Raw genomic sequence first — 22,220 nt, forward strand, 5'->3', positions numbered from 1 at the left:
GTCCCTGTCTGCTTGTCCATATCTGTGTCTAGTTGTCCATGATGTCCCTGTCTGGTTGTCCATATCTGTGCCTAGTTGTCCATGATGTCCCTGTCTAGTTGTTCATATCTCTGTCTAGTTGTCCATGATGTCCCTGTCTGGTTGTCCATATTGCTGTCTAGTTGTCCATGATGTCCCTGTCTAGTTGTTCATATCTCTGTCTAGTTGTCCATGATGTCCCTGTCTGGTTGTCCATATTGCTGTCTATTTGTCCATGATGTCCCTGTCTAGTTGCCCATGATGTCCCTGTCTGGTTGTCCATATCTGTGTCTAGTTGTCCACGATGTCCCTGTCTAGATGTCCATGATGTCCCTGTTTGGTTGTCCATATCCGTTTCTAGTTGTCCATGATGTCCCTGTCTGGTTGTCCATATCTCTGTCTATTTGTCCATCATGTACCTGTCTAGTTGTCCATATATCTCTCTAGTTGTCCATGATGTCCTTCTCTAGATGTCCCTGATTTCCCTGTCTGGTTGTCCATATCTGTGTCTAGTTGTCCATGATGTCCCTGTCTGGTTGTCCATATCTCTGTCTATTTGTCCATGATGTCCCTGTCTAGTTGTCCATGATTTTCCTGTCTTGTTGTCCATGATGTCCCTGTCTAGTTGTCCATGTATCTCTCTAGTTGTCCATGATATCCCTGTCTAGATGTCCATGTCCCTGTCTAGTTGTCCATGATGTCCCTGTCTAGTTGTCAATGATTTTCCTGTCTTGTTGTCCATGATGCCCCTGTCTAATTGTCCATATATCTCTCTAGTTGTCCATGATATCCCTGTCTAGATGTCCATATCTCTGTCTAGTTGTCCATGATGCCCCTGGCTAGTTGTCCATATATCTCTCTAGTTGTCCATGATATCCCTGTCTAGATGTCCATATCTCTGTCTAGTTGTCCATGATGCCCCTGTCTAGTTGTCCATATCTCTGTCTAGTTGTCCATGATGTCCCTGTCTAGATGTCCATGATGTCCCTGTCTGGTTGTCCATATCTGTGTCTAGTTGTCCATGATTTTGCTGTCTAGTTGTCCATATCTCTGTCTAGTTGTCCATGATGCCCCTGTATAGATGTCCATGATGTCCCTGTCTAGCTGTCCATGTCCCTGTCTAGTTGTCCATGATTTTGCTGTATTTTTGTCCATATCTCCATCTAGTTGTCCATGATGTCTGTCTAGTTGTCCATATCTCTGTCTAGTTGTCCATGATGTCCCTGTCTAGATGTCCATGATGTCCCTGTCTAGCTGTCCATGATGTCCCTGTCTAGCTGTCCATATCCCTGTCTAGTTGTCCATGATTTTGCTGTATAGTTTTCCATATCTCTATCTAGTTTTCCATGATGTCCCTGTCTAGTTGTCCATATCTCTGTCTAGTAGTCCATGATGTCCCTGTCTAGATGTCCATGATGTCCCTGTCTAGCTGTCCATGATGTCCCTGTCTAGCTGTCCATGTCCCTGTCTAGTTGTCCATGATTTTGCTGTATAGTTTTCCATATCTCTATCTAGTTTTCCATGATGTCCCTGTCTAGTTGTCCATATCTCTGTCTAGTAGTCCATGATGTCCCTGTCTAGATGTCCATGATGTCCCTGTCCAGCTGTCCATGTCCCTGTCTAGTTGTCCATGATTTTGCTGTATAGTTTTCCATATCTCTATCTAGTTTTCCATGATGTCCCTGTCTAGTTGTCCATGATTTTGCTGTATAGTTTTCCATATCCATGTCTAGTTTTCCATGATGTCCCTGTCTAGTTGTCCATATCTCTGTCTAGTTGTCCATGATGTCCCTTGTTTCTGATTCTTTTCTTCTGTTTATTAAACTATTATGATATGTGGTGTAATCACATCCATGTTTCTGCCTTGTTGTCTGCTGCTGTACTGTGGTCGGGTACAGCACTTTGGGCTTCAGAAAGGTGCTACAGAAATAAAGCATGATGATGATGATGATGATGATGATGATGATGATGATGATGATGATACAGATCTGCTGCTTTAAAAATAGACCAGCGTGATAAACACACAAGGGCAGCTCCTATGGCAACACATTCTCACACTCAAAGCGTCAAAATATGACCCGTGTGACCAAGCCTCAATATATCACGATTCGGGATGCCCCAGCGTGTCAGGAGACGACGATCAGGGACACACTGATGACACACCATCCCAGAGCGTCGGTATCCGACGCCGGTGGTGTGACGGACATTAGAACGACTTGTGAGCTACTTAACCTTCCCCTCACCCCAATCCTAACCTTAAGGTCACTGTTACTGACCTTAAGGTTAGGATTGGAGTGAGGGGAAGGTTAAACAGTCGAAAAATGTCCGTGTGACCGCGGGCGTCAAACAGTGATGCCAGCAGAGCCACGTGTCCCAGCGTGTCCCTGATCATCGTCCCCTGACGCGCTGGGGCACCCCGAATCGTCACATATTGAGGCTTGGTCACAAGCGTCATATTTTGACGCTTTGGGTGAGAGAATGTGTTGCCTATGGGCAGCGTGACTCATGCTGGACACGGTTATTTAATGTTATTATTTACTGTAATCAGGACATCATAATTAGGGCACTAATTCCTGAAGACTCAACGGTTCTGCATTAATGCCACAACGTTATGGTAACAATTAGAATTTTTACATTTTCTGCTCTTTATCATTGTCCAGAAACTTCAACACACAAGACAGATGTGCAAAGTTATGACCAGCGGTTTACAAAACTATGTTTGATTATATTTCATTTCAAAATGCACAGGGAGTTTTATAAAGTTTTAGATAGGTGTGGTCCTCTTACCTTTCCCATGGCTGACTTCAACAGTCCATGTACAATTTAAAGAGTTTGGGTAGAGCTCTGGGTATCCAGGTGACAGGATGATCCCAGCGGGTCCTCTGATATCTCCACCACATGACGCTGAATAAAGAAAGGGGATAATGAAAGATAAGTGATGCTAAAAACAGAAAAAAATCTGCAGAAATGAACCAAGAAATCCCTCACTCGCAGAGAAAGGAGTGATTCGAATGAATAATGCATTCAAGTCATAACACGTCCTCTCCTGATATTTTTATGAGCACCTGTTCTTGAGCCAACACAAAGGTTTCTTCTTTCCCCCTGTCCACACAAAATCCCTTCTGCTTCACCTGACTCTAAATCATTCATTCATTCATACGTTTTCTACTCTCTTGGTGTCCTAAACTTAAAAACAACTTTAAAAACATCACTGTGTTTACGTAGAAATGTTTGGTTTTATGTCTTTGCCAATGACTGCTCTCCTTTCAGTTTGGGTTCTTAATCCGGCTGCGACTCCTCCATATGGATACCTGACAAAGATGGCTGTCACAAACAACAACGCTGCTGTCACCTCGCTAACATGACTCTCATGAGTAGTTGACTGTCGGCTTCATTTACCACCAAAAGCTCCTTATCAAAGGAAGCTAATGAGGTAAATCTCCCCCCTCATTGGCTGCTGATCGGCACTGGGAGGTGAAAGCCAGATCTGCCTGAAGGTTAAGTGGCATAATTGGATCCTTTTCTGAACCTGTAAACATTTTCTCATGCTGCTTCTGGGTTTTAACTAAAAGGTCATTCCAACACTTGTCAAATATGGCTCCCGTGAAATGAGACAAGATTCAGATTTTCTCTCTTGCTCGCCTTTTTGTTGCCAGAACTTGTTCTGTTAGCACAACCACAGACAAATGCACACAGAGTCTTCTTCAAAACAACTATCCCCAATAAATCTGTGCATGGAAAATCAAAGTCGAGCACGTCAGCTGATGTTTTGGGTCGGCAACAAGATGGCGCCTGTGCTTGGCTTAGCCGCAGTCACCGGCCACTTTTTCAAACTTTTCTCCACTAACCTCCTCTTTTCCACCTTGCTCCTGTCAGCGATCCTCTTCAGTAGTGTCCCTGCTACCATCTCCTATGATCGCCAGACTCTTCTGTCCTTCCATTCGTTCACGATCGCCCAAGATGCACCGAGGACGTACCATCCTGTTTGTTTACCTGAGTGGCGCACCTGCCCGGAGCCAAACGACAGTTCCGAGCTGTCCGCCTCCGGCTATGTTTGTCCGGTCCCAGGAAAACGTCGGAGGAAAAGAGGTAAATGAGCAGGAATCCAGGTGAGAATAAGACTTTTCTTAAAGCGAGGTTTATCTGGTAAACATTGGAGCGATCTTGTAGCTTCTTGTCCTTTGTTTGGTGACCTGAGCGCCACTTCCGCATTCCCGCCAGGCCGCGTTGGGACGCGGTTCATCCATCCAAGTTTTTTAAGGTTGGTTTATCCTCATTCCTCATGGTTTCTCCTCCTGTTCCCTCCATAAGTGGTTTTTATAAACACCGTGGATCTAACCCTGCTAATTTACGTCCACTAACTCCAGCTGTTTCTATAGTTTCTGATTCCTCCACCTCACTCAGCATGGCTCTATTAAATACCCGCTCTGTTAACAATAAGTCCTTCCTGCTCAATGATCTAATTCTCTCTAAAAACCTGGATTTTCTGTTTCTGACTGAAGTTTGGCAGCAAACATCTGATTATTCTGCTCTGATTGAACTCTGCCCGAGTGGTTATTCTTTTCTTAGTCAGCCCCGGGGTTCTGGTTGTGGTGGAGGCCTAGCTGTTGTTTTCAGAGACCATCTTCCATGTAGCTCTACAACCTCTGGTCACTTAGCTTCCTTTGAACTGCAGCTGATTAAATCCGGGCGTAAGGACCCGTTGACCTGGTCCAAACAGTTCTTTCCTTCAGGAGTTTAGTGACTTTCTATCCTCCACTGTGAAGCTGTCCAGACTGGTGACTGTTGGTGACTTTAACATCCACGTTGATGATCCCCCTGATCACTTTGCCATGAATTTCTCCAGCCTTATGGACACCTTTGGCTTTACCCAGCATGTTTCTGGCCCCACACACACCAGGGGGCACACTCTGGAACTTGTTTTTACCTCGAGTCTAAATGTTGACAGCGTTTGTCCTGAGGACGTTTATATTTCAGATCACCTTTGCATTTTCTTTAACTTGTCAGTTTCTGCTCGCCGTATGGTTAGTTCTCGTTTTCTTAATGAGAGCACAGCTAGCAATTTTTATGCTGCTTTTGATCCACCCTGTTCTTCTGATAACGACCCAGATTCCTTAACTTCTCAGTTTAACGAGCACTGCCTCTCCATTCTGGACAACATCTGTCCTGTCAGAACCAGATCAGTTCCTGCCGTGAACCCTACTCCCTGGTTTAATGACAGCCATCGCAGCCTGAAGCGCCAATGCAGAAAAATTGAGCGTTTGGGGAAGAAAACCCATCTCCACGTCCATCTGCTGCACTTCAAGGATCTTCTGACATCCTTTAACTCTGCAGTCAGAGATGCCAGGGTTTCCTATTTCTCCAACCTGGTGTCCCAGAGCAAAGGGAACCCCAAGGTGCTGTTTAACACCATCAGCAGCATCGTCTCTCCTGCCTCTCCTACAGCCTCCATCCACTCTGTTACAGACTGTGAGAACTTTCTGTCTTTCTTTGTGGACAAAGTCAATAAGGTTAGATCTAGCATCTCTCCTTCAGCCTTATCGCTGCCTCTCCCGACTCCAACCAGGCCCATAATCCTAGATAGCTTTGCTCCTGTTTCTGTGCCTGAGTTAACCAAACTAGTTAACTCTATGAAGACCTCTGCATGCCCCCTCGACATCTTACCCTCATCTTTGTTTAAAAGTGCTTTTCAGTCCATCGGTCCCAGCGTGCTCTCTATAATTAATGCTTCTCTGGTTTCTGGTCAGGTCCCTGCTCACTTTAAGAACGCTGTAATCCACCCGCTTCTTAAAAAAACCGAGTCTCAACCCTTCTCCATGGCAGCTTCAGACCCATCTCTAAACTTCCGTTCATCTCCAAGATCTTGGAAAAGGTTGTGGCTAAACAACTCACAGCTGCTCTTGATGAACATAACATCTATGATAGCTTCCAGTCAGGTTTTCGTAGAGCTCATTCTACTGAAACAGCTGTTCTTAGGATCTCTAATGACCTTCTGGCTCACAGTGATACAGGGGACTGTTCTGTTCTGGTCCTGCTGGACCTGACTGCAGCCTTTGACACTGTTGACCATCACCTGCTACTGGAGAGGCTGAGAGACTGGGTAGGCCTATCAGGATCTGCTCTGGAGTGGTTCTCCTCTTATCTCTCTGAGTGCTCCTTTTCTGTGGCAGTCCAAGTTTAGGTCCTCCACCACCTCTCTTACCCATGGTGTCCCACAAGGTTCTGTGCTGGGGCCTCTTCTCTTCCTCCTCTATCTGCTTCCTCTTCAGCACATCCTGAGCTCCTTCAAAGGAATCTCCTACCATCTTTGTGCAGATGACATCCAACTGTACATCTCCTTTAAGCCCCATGAGTTGTCTAAGCTGCAGCTGTTACACACCTGCTTAGACTCTATCAAAACCTGGATGGCTGGGAGCTTTCTACAGCTGAATGAAGATAAGACTGAGATCCTCATCTGTGCCCCAGACAAGCTGGTTCCCAAAGTCAGAGACTCTCTTGGTGAGCTTGCTTCTCACACCAAACCTTCTGTCAGGAATCTTGGCGTGACCTTTGACCGAGCTCTCACCCTGTATTATCATGTCAGTTCTCTTGTTTGCTCTTCCTTCTTCCATCTCAGGAACATTGCTAAGCTGAGTCCCATTCTGTCCCGCTCTGAAATTGAGACAGTTATCCACACCTTCATCTCCTCACGCTTAGACTACTGTAACTCTCTTTTCACGTGTCTGAGCAGAACCTCCCTGAACCGTCTACAGGTGGTTCAGAATGCCTGTGCTCGGCTTCTGACCAAGTCCTCCAAACACACCCACATCACCCCGCTTCTCCTCCAGCTTCACTGGCTGCCAGTCAACTTCAGGGTTCATTTCAAGATCCTGGTTCTGGTCTTTAGGGCCTTACATGGACAAGCACCATCATACATTGGTCATCTTCTCAGTCCCTACACCCCAGCAGGTCCCTGAGGTCCAGTGATCAAAGCCTACTGGTTGTGCAGCACCAGGCTAAAGACCAAAGGTGACAGATCATCTGCTGCTGTGGCCCCCAGACTCTGGACCTCTCTCCCCCTGAGCCTGAGATCAGTGGACTCAGTGGTCTCCTTTAAAAAGCAGCTGAAGACTCACTTGTTCAAGCTGGCTTTTGTATGACCTTCTTCACCACTCTCTCTTTATTCTGCTCTCCCCACCTATTCCACCTTCCTCAGGATCCACTGATTTCCCTCTTTCCTATTCACTCTCTTCCTTTCTTAACATTTTTTTAAGTCCCAATTGCCTATTTTTGCACATTTTAAATATATGTTTTAACATTTTCTAAATGCTTTTTTATATTTTTACTTTTTTTTTTGTTTTTGTGAAGCGCCTTGTGATTTTGATCTTGAGAGGCCCTATAGAAATGATATTTTCTTCTTCTTCTTCTTCTTCTTCTTCTTCTTCTTCTTCTTCTTCTTCTTCTTCTTCTTCTTCTTCTTCTTCTTCTTCTTCTTCTTCTTCTTCTTTTTGGAGGACACGATGCCTTGGTCTCCACAGATGCACACACCCACTCTTATCCTCTTTCCTCCCCCCTCGGGCCTTCCACGGCACACCGCATGCAGGTCTCAATTTTTACCAACCAACAAAAATGTGATCAAATATTTTATTAATGAGCCCAAATTACATAAAGCCATTAAAAGTTGATGAGCATGCTTGGCAAAGGATTACTTCAGAGGCTCCACAGGAAGAGAGCCAAGGTATTTGGCACCGACTGGCACACACACCTCCACAAGACAACACCCCAAGATATTATACGACCATTTCGTATGAAGGAATTCTTTCTCTTATGATTCATCTTGCAAGTATTTTTTTTTCCTTGTGAAGGTCTGGTGATATGTGGCCAGGAGGCTGCAAACACAGGCTTGGTGTATTTGCTGGATGAAGCCTCATCAGTAAGATAACTGACAGTATGGTTGTGCATGGAGTGTTTTCTAGTATTTGCATTGTCAAGTCTGCTAGGGGAAAAGTATAGATCTAAGTATTTATGAATAAAGCAACAATCACACGTTCTCATCTTACATGCAAATGAGAGAAGCTGTACTTTTAACTGATGCCGACATCCCGACTAGACTACACAGCAACCGTACGCACCATCACAAGTGGGCAGGGGGTGGCTCCAAAAGTGGTTCTTTTCACAAACCAGCATTTCCTCGTGGCTGAGTCTATAACCTGGATCACACTGGAATGATACAGTAGAGCCAATGGACAGGTCGTGGTTCAGGCGTGCACCATTCACTGGGATACCAGGATCCATACAGGAGTATGTGTCCAGCGTGACCACTGCAGGAAATTAAAAAGGCGTCATTACACAATAACCTTAATACTTGATAAAACTCTAGATTTAACATTTAGTATATCAGTTATAAAAGGAGGATTCCTAAAAAGATGCATTTCCTGTTAATAAATGAAGTATTTTGCTTTGACTCTTGGTACTAAAGATTTCATTCTGTTTGTCTCTTGTGCACTGCTGTCGCATGGGTTTATTTTAGATTTGTCTTCCCTTTACTGATTCATATAAAATACATTTAGCATTTCAAAAGGAACAGAAAGTTGTAAAGCTTCACTTAGACCAAAATAATCAGTTCTGTTTCAGAAATCAGATAAACTTCTAGGAAGAAAATATGCTAACAGAATCATCACTGCTGCCATTATCTAAAAAAGACGTTCTCATGCAGTATGAAAAGCTACATTTGCAGGGTCATTAATTCAGTTTGACTTTTAAAGGATGCTTACTTATGCAGAATGAAGAAAATACACTCAACACCTCACAAAACACAGTTTAAACAATCACAACAGAAATCATGAAGCTGCTCGACTCCTGCAGAAATGGTGCTTTTGATTTAGAGAAGTAGACTGGTGAGTCATGCTTGAGCTAGCAACTAGCCTACTGAACTGAAACAGGGTCAAAGGTCAAAGCTTGGAGACCTGCTAAAGAAACCAGGGCAGGTGTTCATTGGGGAAGCAGATTGGGGGTTTGAACTTGTAGAAACTATACAAACACGCTTTTCCAGTCCAAAGAAAGCTTTAGACCACAAATGTGCACCTTTCTAAAAAAACATGCTTGGGTTATTGTTTTTCTCTGCGGGGGGGGGGGGGGGGGGGGGGGGGGGGGGTATTCTAACTCGCAGTGATAAAAGCTGGAAGGAGAAGACCTGTTTTTTTTTTTACAGATTCCCAGGGCTGACATAAGGAAATCTCCCCAGTAGGGCTGCATTTCAGGCCTTAAAAATACGCTGACTGGAGGAAACAACTGGCAACAGGTCAGCTCATGGTTTGACGGACTATTTAAAGAAAGTTTTATCAAAACTTGTATCAGTTTTTGCTCACTTTTGCAATCTGCAAGCACTTTAACACAACCCCCCCCCCCTGCACACAAACACCGTCACTCAGCATAAAAAACACAGTTTAAGTAAAAAAAATTTTTTTATCAAGAACTGACATTAAAGAAGCTGTCTATACAATGTTGCAGATATTTGACATGTTTGTGATTAAATCTTGTTCATTAAGTAAAATGTCAGCGAGTTCATCCTGATTTATATTTAAATGTGCAGCAGATATTTTGTAAAATTACATCAACTGTGATGCCCTGAAATGGTACACTATAAAACTTTCTCCTTACTTCAAGGAATTTCTCAACCATTTAGAAGTATTTTTCTACATGAACATTATTAATAATTGCAGGTTCCCCACCGTCTCCAGTTTGGAAAAATGGAGTTTGTGTCTTTCTGCACTGACGAGCTAACGGCTAATGCAGATAACACCAAAGTGTGTTGCGGGCCCCTCAAAACAGCTCAAATGCCTTAAATTCCACAGTTGTTCGTGCAAACATGAATTTATTAATGTTTACACTACTACTGATCTCACATTTAATGACTATTTATGTGTAATTATGTTGTTAATTACATGCCTAAAATTTCAACAGCAGCAAATTTAGGAGACATTCTTTGTTTAACGGAGTGAGTTGGTTTCCTTTAGACCACTCTAGCGTGCTGAAATGTGCCATGTCTTCTAAAGCTCGGTTTATACGAAAGGATTTTAAATGGACAACTGATTTTCAAAGCATGAAAGACCACATGGTATAAAAAATCACAGATATTCATGTTTGTGTTCTACAGTGTGTGCATCGACAAATACTATGCATTACACACAAACCTATTTCACTCACAAACAGATCCCAGTCAGACATGAATTCTTGCAAACTCAAACGGGACATTAGAGTAAACAAACATGGTGGAGGAGGAGCATGCTCCTCGCTTTCTGATTGGCTACACATCACATTCATGCTAGTTTGTCCTCAAAGTCAGGCCAAGACAATCTGATGAATTTCAAAGCCTGGACTTATGATTGAAGCGGTACCGATGTTCAATCAGATTAGAGTCCTCTTAACACACCACACAAGATAAGATTATCCTAAAAGATTATCTGTAGAGCAGTTATGGTATTCTTGTCCTAAAAGCAGATCTTTCTCTGATCACTGCTGGTCCTGGCCTCTAAAGCGTAGAAACTTAATGGGAAATAATGATTGCCACTCATCTCAAACAAAGACAACATGAGTTGTGCAAACACTTTATTCTGAAATATGTATTTAATGTATTGCTCGATTTTTATTTTATATTTGTATGCAACTTTAAACTTCCCTGCACATAAAGGTATTCATGCAGCATGCCTCGGTTTATTTACTGAATAATTCACCTTTATTTTTTTTATATGGCCATTTTTACAAATGAAGTTGGCTATGCTTCCCTTAGGTATTCCAGCAATTAGATATATCCTAAATGGCGACGGAGGAAGCTAATATGATCTTACTGTTATTGCTTTTCGATAGTCTCATCAACGAAGAAGAAATGAACTCAACAGCAAAAGATAATAAGACAAGGACACTTGTGGATGGCTTTCAGTCAATAATACAGACATAATAGCAAACTCTGTCTTATGAATCAAATCAGAGTGACAAGGGTAATGGCGCCAGTGCAAACTATTGTGAAAATAGATCACACTATGTCCAAAATTCTTTTCAATTAGATTTTTCAAAGGCTACCACTCCAAGGATACCGGTGTGGGAAGAAAATACAACTTACTATAAGAACTTGCCTCAAACCAAACATCTGTGGAAGCAAATGGTTCATTTATTCATGCAGATGTCTTTAGAAAGTCTTTAAGCTTGAAGTCAATTTTGAGTCAATATTGACTAGAGGTTGCAAAGTTCATGGGTGCGTTTGATTACTGAAAATATTTAATATCTGTATTTAAAATTAGACCTTCAGACATAAATTTGATGTATGTTTTTTTCCCTTTTTGACTGAAGAAAACAATCACAAATCAGTTTGAGTTATTCTTATTTGGTTTCAGGTTTTTTTGTGATAACACATAATTAGCAGAAGTGTTGGGTTTTCCAGCCTTGACAGTCTGAGGCTTGCAGGTTAATTAGTATTGACTGCTACAGCGCTCCTGTTAGAGAGCAGAGTCACCCAATGATGTCAACTCTTTTACTTAACAGAAAGGGGACACCAACACGATTTAGCTGCTGCACAGATACACAGGAATGTTTCCCTGAAATGAAAACCCTGAGAGAAGGAACATGAGCAAAGCTTCGGTTAACTAGAAAACACACACACACACACACACACACACACACACACACAAATAAACACAGTAACCTGAGGACATGACAAACATGCTGCCTCCCTAATTAACCTCACACCTTGCAGCTACTGATAGCTTTGGCAGGACTGGCAGCACAGAGTGCACTGTGAGTCAAGCTACATTAAGTTGTCATTTCTAGTTGAGAACAACTTAAAAGAGGCAAAAAAAGATAAAGAAAAGTCTAAATGTGGTCAAATAAATAAATAAAAGGTATCTTTGACTTCTGCACAGGCAGCTGACTTTGGAACGAATCGATTCAGACAGCACATCGTAGACGAGACTCCGAGAACAAGTCTCAACCAATTAGGCGATGCAAATGTAAACAGAATCCATATAGATTTACAGTCCACCTAGCCCCAGATGGGAGGCATTAGTATTGTCTAGTACGCTGCTGAGATCATGACCTTCAGCTGAAAGTGTTTAAAAAGACTTGATTTTATTATACATTCAGGCACCACTTCTGGTCAGGCCACAAAGAAAAGACAAACGTCTCATCTACCATCCCTGGAAGGAAGCACATTTAATAGGGTTGTGTCCTTGGTGCTTGTGTCTTTTTACAAACACAGTTAGTTCAAAATGACACTGACTAGCTAAACTGAACAGCTGTCATAATAATGATATGATGAACACAACATGTTTTATGTTAGCACTAATGATACTGTGATGTCACATACCCTCAATCCTCTTGAAGCAGACACTTACCAGCCACTTTATTAGGTACACTTCACTGATACTAGGGGTCAGAACTACCTTCTATCTTCTAGACACCAACTCAACAAGGTGTTTGAAATGTTCGTCAGAGATTTTCATCCATATTGTCCTGATGGCATCACAATTGAATTTCCTACTGGACCTCAGTGACTGTGGAGGCCACTGGAGTCCACTGAACTCATGGTCATGTTCTAGAAACCAGTGAGAGATGATCTGGGCTTTGTGACATGGTGCATGATCCTGCTGGAAGTAGCATCAAAAGATGGGTCCATGTGATCCTAAACATGGTCAGCAACAAGACTCAGGTAGGCTGAGGTACTGAGGTGTCCAGGACAAAAACATCCCACCACCATTACAACAGCAGCTTCAACCATTGACACAAGGAAGGATGGATCCATGCTTTCGTGTTGGTGACACTAAATTCAGCATCAGACCAGGAGAGGTAGTTCTGGTCTTTCATGGTCCAGTTCTGCTAATCCTGTGTCTAATTTAGCCTCAGTATCCAGTTCTTAGCCGACAAGAGAGACACCAGTTGTGGTCTTCTTCTGCTGTGGTCCATCTGCTTCAAGGTTGATCATGTTGTGGTTCAGAGATGCCAGTGATTATTTGAACTGTTGAGTCTTCTCTAAACTCTGCCATCAACAAGACAACCTGACTCTCACCGGATAATTTTACTTCTTCTAATTATTCTCCAAGATGGTTAATGAGTGATGGTTGTGGGTCATTGTCCCAGTAGATCAACAGAAGGAGGTGGAGTGTGGTCAGTCAGTAAAGACGGTTCTCCCTTGCCCTGCCTCCAACATGCCTCCATCTAAAAGGCTAGGTTATCCAGAGTTATCTCTGTAGTTATGCTGCTATAGGCTTAGACTGCTGGAGGACACACTGACCACTTTTCACACTCTACTACTTTCTTCTACAATCTGCTCTTTAACTACATTACTTCCTGCCATTTCAGTTGTTAACTTTATTTTTTCTCTAAGTGTTTTTCTCCCCAGAAGAAGCTACAATGATGTTCTGCTGAGCTGTGGTGGCCTCATGGAGGGGGCCATCAGCTAGCACACTGCTGCTAACCACTTAAACATTGTCCTTCTCCTGATAATAACATTTTACTCTCTTTGACATTGAATGTGCTACTACTAGTTTACCCGTTTAATTATAGATTCACTAGGATACGTACAAAAAAGCTTATCTCTCACCAAATAAAATATTTACTCAGAAATCACAATGTAACCATAGAAACATTCCTTGGTATATATGTAGATTGTGTGTGTGTGTGTGTGTGTGTGTGTGTGTGTGTGCGTGCGTGCGTGCGTGCGTGCGTGCGTGTGCGTGTGTGTGCGTGTGTGTGCGTGTGTGTGCGTGCGTGTGTGTGTGTGTGTGTGTGTGTGTGTGTGTGTATGTGTGTGTGTGTGTGTGTGTGTGTGTGTGTGTGTGTGTGTGTGTGTGTGTGTGTGTGTGTGTGTGTGTGTGTGTGTGTGTGTGTGTGTGTGTGTGTGTGCTCTATCGTCTCCATCCCCAGTGAGTCGTGGCGGATGACTGCTTATACTGAGCCAGGATCCTCTGGAGGTTTCTTCCTGTTAAAAGGGAGTTTTTCTCTCCACTGTCGCTAAATGCTTGCTTAGTATGAAGATTGCTGTAAAGACTCTGACACTAGCCAGTGACTCGATGCAACCTGCTGGGTTCCTTATATAGGAAACTTTTTACTGATTGGCTTAATGAACTGACCTGTATTGGAATGTTTACTGTGTGAAGGTCCTTGAGACGACTCTTGTTGTGATTTGGCGCTTTATAAATAAAGTAGAATTGAATTGAAAACTGAAACTAAATGGGTGAATGTTTAAAGCCAAACAGAAATCTGTCTTGATTTGAAAATTTTTCATGATGAAAGTTAATTATATGGTACATAATAATCTTTAAAGCCTAATAAATCCTAAAATAATCAATGAAACTGTTGTTTTTTAAAGACTAGTGAAAAACTGAATCAGTATCAGTAAACAGTTTCTTTCTTACCTTCATAAAAGATCTTGAAGCCACTATTTGACCGACTGTTATCAGTGGTGAAGAGCAAATACAGGAAGTTGCTGCTACTGAACAGAAACTGAGGGACCTGAGTTCCATTGAATGAGCCGATCAGAGGCGACAGCAGGTTGGGGCCATCGTGCACCTCCAGAAAGTCGTAACTGAGCTCTGTTTGAAACCTTAAGAGAAGACAAAGCGATTACAGAGTCTAACACATTACTCTTATTCAGAGGAGAAACTCCAGTTTGGAGGGAAGAAAATGAAAACAAATTATTGTGAAGACAGATGAGCGGACATAGCGATCCTGCTAATTATTGAAAGTGCACAAGATCAATGATGTTCTAAGAAATATGACCTGATATGAATCTGTGGCCGGTCTTTGGTCTCCTACATCAAACTGCTGCAGCAAGCACAGAGTTTCAGCAGAAATTACCAATAATATTGAAAAGTAAAAATCTCTTCAGACAGAGTCAAATTACAAACTGAGCTGATGAGATATTAACACCAGAGATTGGGTTTATTTTCTGGGAATCACAAAAAAAATCATACTTAAGAAACAAGGGCTTTAAGGTTTAGGACGAGACAGTTGGATTTATTATACAATACTACTACTAATAATAATTGTATTGTAGGAGCACGTGCATGAGTGTTTACTGGAGGAAATGCATGTTTTTGTGTTTTCATATTCTAGTACACGTCCTGTGATCAGGCCGTGTGTGTGTGTGCATACGTGTGTGTCTTTGTTCCTACAGCTGACTTGTTTCAGTAGTGTCATACAGACCTGTCAAAGCTAATCTTGACGGAGCGTCCCGCCTCAGCCTCAATGACCCACTCACAACTCAGGGAGTCTTTGTAGTATCCTGGCCAGCCCGGGGAGAGAATGACACCAGACGGCCCTGAGTAGTGCCCCCCACAAGGAGCTGGAAAAGAAGAGATGTTTTTTTTTAATAAAAATGGGGAACAGCAAGGGGAAGAAAAGCTTTTACAATGATTGAAGATGTTTGTGACCATTTGAAAGAAAGTCCATAATAGGTTTCACCCAAAGACTACAGTCACATCAATATAAAGGCTTTCTGTTCCTTTCTTCTCACACCAACTAAAGAGTTAACTTCTCTTCTCCAACATCTGCACAAATATTAACAATTCTATCTCAGTACCTTCACATTTAGGTATGAGTCCACTCCACATCACCTTCCCGTCCTCTAGATGGCACGTGATGGTGTCAGCTCCTTGTGTCTTGATGAAGCCCTCTTCACAAACCACAGAGATGGAGCTACCCAGTTGGAAACTGTCCCCAAAACGCCGACCGTTCAAAGGAACGCCGGGGTCAGGACACTCGTTGTGTCCAAACGCTTTTAATAAGAAAACACAGGAGACACAATCTAGTCTCAATACACATGTGTGATGAAACACATGCATGGCATGTTGTGTGTGTGTTTATGTGTGTGTGCACTGTTTTAGTGCAACATTTTGGGGTCATTTTATTTTTCAAGTTCAACCTGTAACGTGGGGATATTTAGGAATTGTGGTGATATTTGACTGGTCCCAATAATGGAAAACCCCCTTAAACTTAGAGGTTTGGTGTGAATTACCTTTTAGTTAGGGTTAAGGTCATGGATAAACCAGCATGGGTTAGGGTTAGAGAAGGAGAGAGTATAAATACACGTACAATGGAAAGCATTAGTGTTCTTAGTAGAAGTAAAACAAAGAGATGAACAATATTAATCATTACAGTTATTATAATTGGGATTCTATTAAAGCTTGACTCAGAAGGTGTTTTGTGAGGTGTGGGTTATTCCTCAATCAGTCTTTAATCAACTGGAAAGCTAAAAGGTCTCCAGTCAAATTTCCATTTCAAAGCAGATGAAATGAACCCTTTGGAGTTCTGGCCAAACCAATATTTAGTACATTCAGAGAAAAAAGGGAACACTGGCGAGATGAAAAGACCTGAGTGTCTATGGAGCACAACAACATCCTCTTCAAAAGCAGAATAAAGCCCTTCGCAACATCCAGCCAAGTGTGGAACACGCTCCAGGAGGTAGTCATATCATTATCCAAGTCTACTTTAAAGAGACAACTTCACAAGAACAAATGGAGTGGGTTCACCACACGAGGTGCAAGCCCTTCAGAGGCCTTGGACGAGACTTTGTCTAAAACATCGTCAAAAAAAAAAGCTGGACAGGTTCTGCAAAAGGACTGACTCCACAAATGAAACCAACATTAAGCTGCACCTGTAGTTAGGAGGATTTCTTATGTGGTTCATAAGGTAAGGCATTATAATGGCACAGACATGTTAGATATGAAATAAATGTGTGGTCTGTTATGTCACAACATGAAAACTCTTCCATGTAACAATTCAGTCAGTCCCAGTAACTAAGTAGTTATTCTGCTAATACCACCATTAACATTTCTATATGATTTTAAGTAAAAGTTTTTTATCCAAAAGTGAACAAATTTAAGGTACTTGATGGCTTAGATAGGTAAACATCAACGTCTGAATAAAAGGCGTGCTAGGATCCGGTCTGAACTCACTGCTGTAGGTGATGTTGAATCCTCGTCCTGACATCGAGTGATCAGCCTGAAACTCCAGCTGCAGGATGTTGCTGTTGGAGGTCAGATGTGATGGCACTTCTGCTCCAGAGAAACGCCCGAGCATCATGGCGCCCGACTGATCCCCATCTTTGATAGTAAGGAAGTCGTAGGGAGGCTCCAGGTCAAAGTCGTTGAAGGCCAGATGAATCCTGGAGCCGGGTTCGGTGATAATCAACCACACACAGTTGAGATTGTTCCCGTAGCCCTCTGGGTAGTCGGGAGACAGCACTGTCCCCATGGGTGCGGTGAAGTTGGAGAAACAGGGGACTGTGTGATAAAATGTGGAAAATATATCACCTGTGATTTATAAAACTTCAACATCCCAAGTAAGGTAATTTGTTCTACAGCTCCTCTCAAGGGTCACATGACTTTGTAAAGGCTGCATTCTGCCATAAAAGAATTGCACACTCAGAGTTCTGCAGGAAAAAGTCACTATTGTATAAGTAGCTCAGCAATCAGGAGACAGCACAGCCCCCATGGGTACTGAGTAGCTGAAGGAATGTGTAACTGCTTGGGGTGTTGCAGGTGCTCCAATAAGCACAGGTAACGTGGGGAAACAGACGTCTAGAGTTTAGTTATGGATATATGCCGCGTGGATCCAAACTGAAGGCATGAATCATGGCTGTCATGACAAAGGATGATGCACTGTATAATGCAGGATGCCCTTTACGGTTTATGTGCACTGCATAACAGCATGAGCCCTGATTTTATTCCTCTCTAACCAAGCCTTAACAACGAGACATCCACATGCCATCCATTTCTCATTTTACACATTAAACTGCTGGCTGTGTACAAACATGTACTGTGTGTTCAATTAACTACACCGTAATTAATCCTCCCATAGCTCGGTGACAATATGAACTTTCCAAGAGTGTAAGTAATTGCTTTATTTACCGTTATGAAAACAAGACTGCATGCGACTCACATATGCAGATGGGGATGTTTGCTGACCACTGATTGTTGTTTTGGCAGGTTATCATCCTCTCGCCGATGAGCTCAAATCCAAACTGGCACTCAAAGCGAAGGACATCTCCATTTAAAAACCCAGTGCCCTCTTGGTAGCCATAGAGAGGCGTACCGGGGTCGCCGCAGCTCTCTTTGTCAATTTCTGAGCATGAGGGAAAGAGACGAGGAAGGATGTGTGGGAATATTTGAAGGAAAGGAAAGAAAAGGAAGTAAAGGAGACAATTAAATCAACCACGGTGTGTTGAAGGATCTTTGAGTTGAGACATTTATTTAGAGCCAGGCAACGAAGAGAATCGTGCAGTGAAGATTTGTTGCTTTGCTGGATAACGGGCACAGAAAGATGTAAAGGCAGACAGGGAGGGACAATACAACAGTTATTATCTGTGTACCTTTATAGTTGATCTTGAAGCCTATCGAGCCCACGCTCTCATCCGACTGGAGATGAAGCCACATCTGATGGGACATGCTTACAATCAGGTCTGGGACAAAACTCCCAGTCAGCCTGTAGATAAGAGAAATGAGAAAGTGTAGTTTTCCAAAATCTTCCCGTTGCACAAAGATACACAGGAATTAATAAGGTGGATGTAACCGTATAAAGACAACACACAGGAGGATTTGCTCTCTGAATCATGAGAGCTGTTATTGAGAAGAAGGTAATAATACTGCCTGTACTAACAGTGCCACGTGTTTGCAGCAAATTTGTGCAGATTTTACCATTTTTAAAGAACAAATCTTTTAAACAACATCATGATTTCGATTCAGAAAAGATTTCAACACAGTAACACACCCCAAGAGTAAAGAACATTTTGTACTTACACTTGAATAATTGTTTTAGAGTCCCCCACTTCTCCCCCGTCTCCAATGGTCAGTGAATCGTATCCAATTTCCAAGTCAAACTCTTCAAAGTTGATCTGAATAACCTGCAGTCACATATATTACAGTGCACGTCACATCAGCCTTCAACAGATGGCTGAGGCAATGTCTAGTCGAGTTTAAATTTACAGAGTCCGAGAATGATCGCTGCCTCCTCTGCTAGTGGAAGCATGAGCATGACATACACTCGTGTTCCCAGTCTCCTGCTACCATTGTAACACAACACCATTTACTGGTTTTGGTGGACTTCACCATTGACCCTTGTCTCACCAGAACAATTGTGAAAGCTAGTGATAACTGAGGTGGAAGTCTGGCTCAGCAGTGGAAGACCCTGGTTTTTCTTCTCCATGGTCAGTTTCTTGATTTTGAGGCTGCAGAAAGGAGGACAATGGGAAACTTTGAAAACTCCCATGATGAGAATACCATGCTCTCTTCTGACAAAACAACCCACCCAAACACCCCCACTCGCTACTGGGCTCCATCATCTCTGGCAAGTGGTGAGATGTATACGTGGGCAGCAGCCCAGCTCGCCCCTGAGTGGTTTTGTTCGAGAATGGCAGAGGAGAAGATGTACAAACCATGTCTTCTTGTCAGGCATCAGCAAACTGCTTAGTTCCAGTGATCCAGCATGCATGAAGAAGACGTGGTGATGCTGGGGTTTGCCTCATGGGCATGATCTCAGTGAGACTTTAGAGTCTGCTGACCTCCCAGTGGTGGAGCAGTCACTTACCAGCTCATTACAAACCACCACTCCACCTTCTGGGCACGACGGAGCACATCGTTATCCCCATGTACCAGCCCCTGAAAACTTTCATTATATTTGCTCTGGTCTCTCAACTCAACAAACAGGATTGTTCGTGAAACTGGCAACCTTTTGGACAAATATATCCCAAGTCTATCAATCCAGGAGATCTGATTTGTGGCAGATCTCATTATTTTAGTCTCATGGTGTTTGATTCGAGGCTGTAACCATGTAATGAGCCTGAAAAGAGAAATATCTTCTGTCTCACACTCTCCAGCCCACTGGCTTCACACCAGAAAACTCCAAAGTGATGCAGCACAAGATTCTAAGCATAGGCATCTCTTGCATCCATGTCAAATTCCACCTTTACAGTGTAGGAAGACTAGTCTGTATAGAGCCAGAAGGGCAGTACACCCTTTGCAGTGGTAGACAGATCCCCAGGAGGCGACACACATGGGGAGTCCTGCTCTGAGCCCCAGAGGGATAAAGCACTTGTTCCATGTTTACCCCAAGAAGATGAGAGGTCACTCAACTAAAGTCATCTAAAACTTTAGTGTGATGATTTTTCATTCTGCTCACACATCTGAAGAAACACTCGTTTCCCCAGTGTTTCCCGGTTTACTCACCCCCTCAGCACCCTGGGGGGTTGTCCCAGATGGGAGAGAATGGGAGTGGTTCAAAGCTCACAAACACTTCTCACAGGTGCCACCGTTGCAGCCAGGCATAAAGCAAAGGGTGCAACTGATGGGGGGGGGGGGGGGGTGGGGGGGGGGGGGGGGGTAGGGGGGCACTGTTCAGGATGTTTCCAGAAGGGGGTACAGCTAATCTGCTTTTGATCATCAAGTCTCCAGGCCTGGTGGCTGTCAGGCTGGAGGAAAGGGATGCATACACAGTTAAACCCTGGGTTTAACAGCGGTTACAGGAATTACAGGCTTCAGTTTGCAGTGAAACAGTCGAAGCTCAACAGGATGGTGTGATGTTTGCATGGGGGAGATGCTGCTAAGCTTTAGGTAAGCAATTCTCTTTCTTTCCTAGGTTAAGGGGTCATGTATGTCAGAGGAGGATAAGAATACTAGCTGGTTCTGTCCATGGTGTGTGTTAAAATATGTCATCAAACTTTTATTGGTTTATGCAAGATAAGGCCCAGAAATTGGAAATTTTATTCAAATATTTATCCAATACAAATAGCATAATCAGGGTTGCTTATCAACAGGTCATGACCTTTTTATCTGGGATTTCTCGTTTTTCTTCAGCAAGTGTGAAAAAGAAGCTCTGACCTCTTCACATTCTTAATCTGAACCAATTGTTCCTCATTAGTGTCACAGCAAACTGGTGCCTTGCTTCAAGTCATCAGGCAAGAGGTGGGGTCACTGTGGACAGGTAAGCAGTCCGATACAAGAACACACAGAGACAAGCAGCCATTCATAAAGTCAGTGCAATTAAATGCACCTCGGTCCAAATTAAGTCGAACAGAACTGAACTACTCAGCGTGGGAATGTGTGTGTGAATGGCTGATTGTTTTGTGAAGTGCCTTGGGGAGTTGTAGAACCCTAAGAAGGTACTAAAACCAAATTTCTCTGCATGTAAACCACATCCTAGCTTAGCCGAGTTATACCAGCCAGGACACTTCACCTTCCAGAAGTCCCTAAAATGTGGAAGAGGACTTTTCTATGGCTAGCTGGACTCTGTGAGAATTTCTACATTTCTACAAACCAAGATCCCTCTGACTGCTGTCTGTTGCAGGTAACATGCTGAGTGCTCACACGTCTATCGAGAAACTATCATTTATTGTTGAATTTAGTATTGAATTTATTGACATTTGTCATTGAATAATTCCTGTTATTACATAGAATAATGAATCTAGCAGCCATTTTTAACAGTTTCCTGTACATTCAACTGCAAGCAAAACCCTTTAAATCAGATCAGCAGTGATATTAAATGTGCTTTGAGATCAAACCCCCCCCCCCCCGGCATCTAATTTAAAGGACATTCAGAACAAATTTGCTCATTTCCATAAGTTCTTTTTGAGAAAATGTTTGTGGTGATGTCTAAACTGTGAGAGGCGTGCTACAAACAGAAACTCTATAAGATGCCACATCCGTTTGGAGAAGCAGGCAGCAAAATATTTGATCAAGGAAAGCTGTAAAAGCTTAAGACTTGCCCTCCTCTCAAAATTCAAATGGCTGCATAATAAAACGTGAATTCTGGTACTTCTATGTATTATGCTGAAAATACCCCCAAAGCCAATACCAACTAAGCTATAAAAGAGAAAAGCAAACATGAAACTCAAGTTGCATCAAACCCCAGAACGTCACTGGAGTGAGGATTTGATAAAGACTGCTCTTCCGAGCATTAAACATCCAAACAAGAGGAATCACAAACAAATCTCTAAGCAGTAAACAAAAACAAAGAACCAATCCCACAAATCAAATTCTTAAAACCACATTCAAGATTAGCTAATTATTAATTGACTGTCTGCTTTTGCCCTTGAGATGTCTGTAGGCTGTCAGAGGTCCATCGACACAATAAAGCTTCACAGAAGATGTTGTTTGTAATGATCAAACTGGCAACAGCTGCTTCCGCCAATAATCATCACGTTAATTTGAGACCACTGCAGAGACATTCACCAGTGAGCC

The 22,220-nt window shown here is 42.8% G+C and overlaps 1 protein-coding gene across 6 annotated transcripts in view; it reads right to left on the bottom strand.

Moving 5' to 3' along the window:
• LOC107378702 (CUB and sushi domain-containing protein 3) overlaps nt 1-22,220 on the bottom strand; it is a 434,947-nt gene that overhangs the window by 279,047 nt on the left and 133,680 nt on the right. For all 6 annotated transcript variants that reach the window (XM_070550820.1, XM_070550818.1, XM_070550816.1 and 3 more), the window contains 9 exons: nt 18,786-18,889; nt 18,359-18,471; nt 17,929-18,111; nt 16,944-17,270; nt 15,569-15,763; nt 15,193-15,331; nt 14,403-14,590; nt 8,130-8,318; nt 2,806-2,922 (listed from right to left, as the gene is read on the bottom strand). In XM_070550820.1, the coding sequence (XP_070406921.1) occupies nt 2,806-2,922; nt 8,130-8,318; nt 14,403-14,590; nt 15,193-15,331; nt 15,569-15,763; nt 16,944-17,270; nt 17,929-18,111; nt 18,359-18,471; nt 18,786-18,889 (1,555 nt within the window). The remainder of the gene's footprint in view (nt 1-2,805; nt 2,923-8,129; nt 8,319-14,402; nt 14,591-15,192; nt 15,332-15,568; nt 15,764-16,943; nt 17,271-17,928; nt 18,112-18,358; nt 18,472-18,785; nt 18,890-22,220) is intronic.

The sequence above is a fragment of the Nothobranchius furzeri genome, chromosome 5, assembly GCF_043380555.1.
Source record: "Nothobranchius furzeri strain GRZ-AD chromosome 5, NfurGRZ-RIMD1, whole genome shotgun sequence".
In the NCBI taxonomy this organism is placed as follows: Eukaryota; Metazoa; Chordata; class Actinopteri; order Cyprinodontiformes; family Nothobranchiidae; genus Nothobranchius; species Nothobranchius furzeri.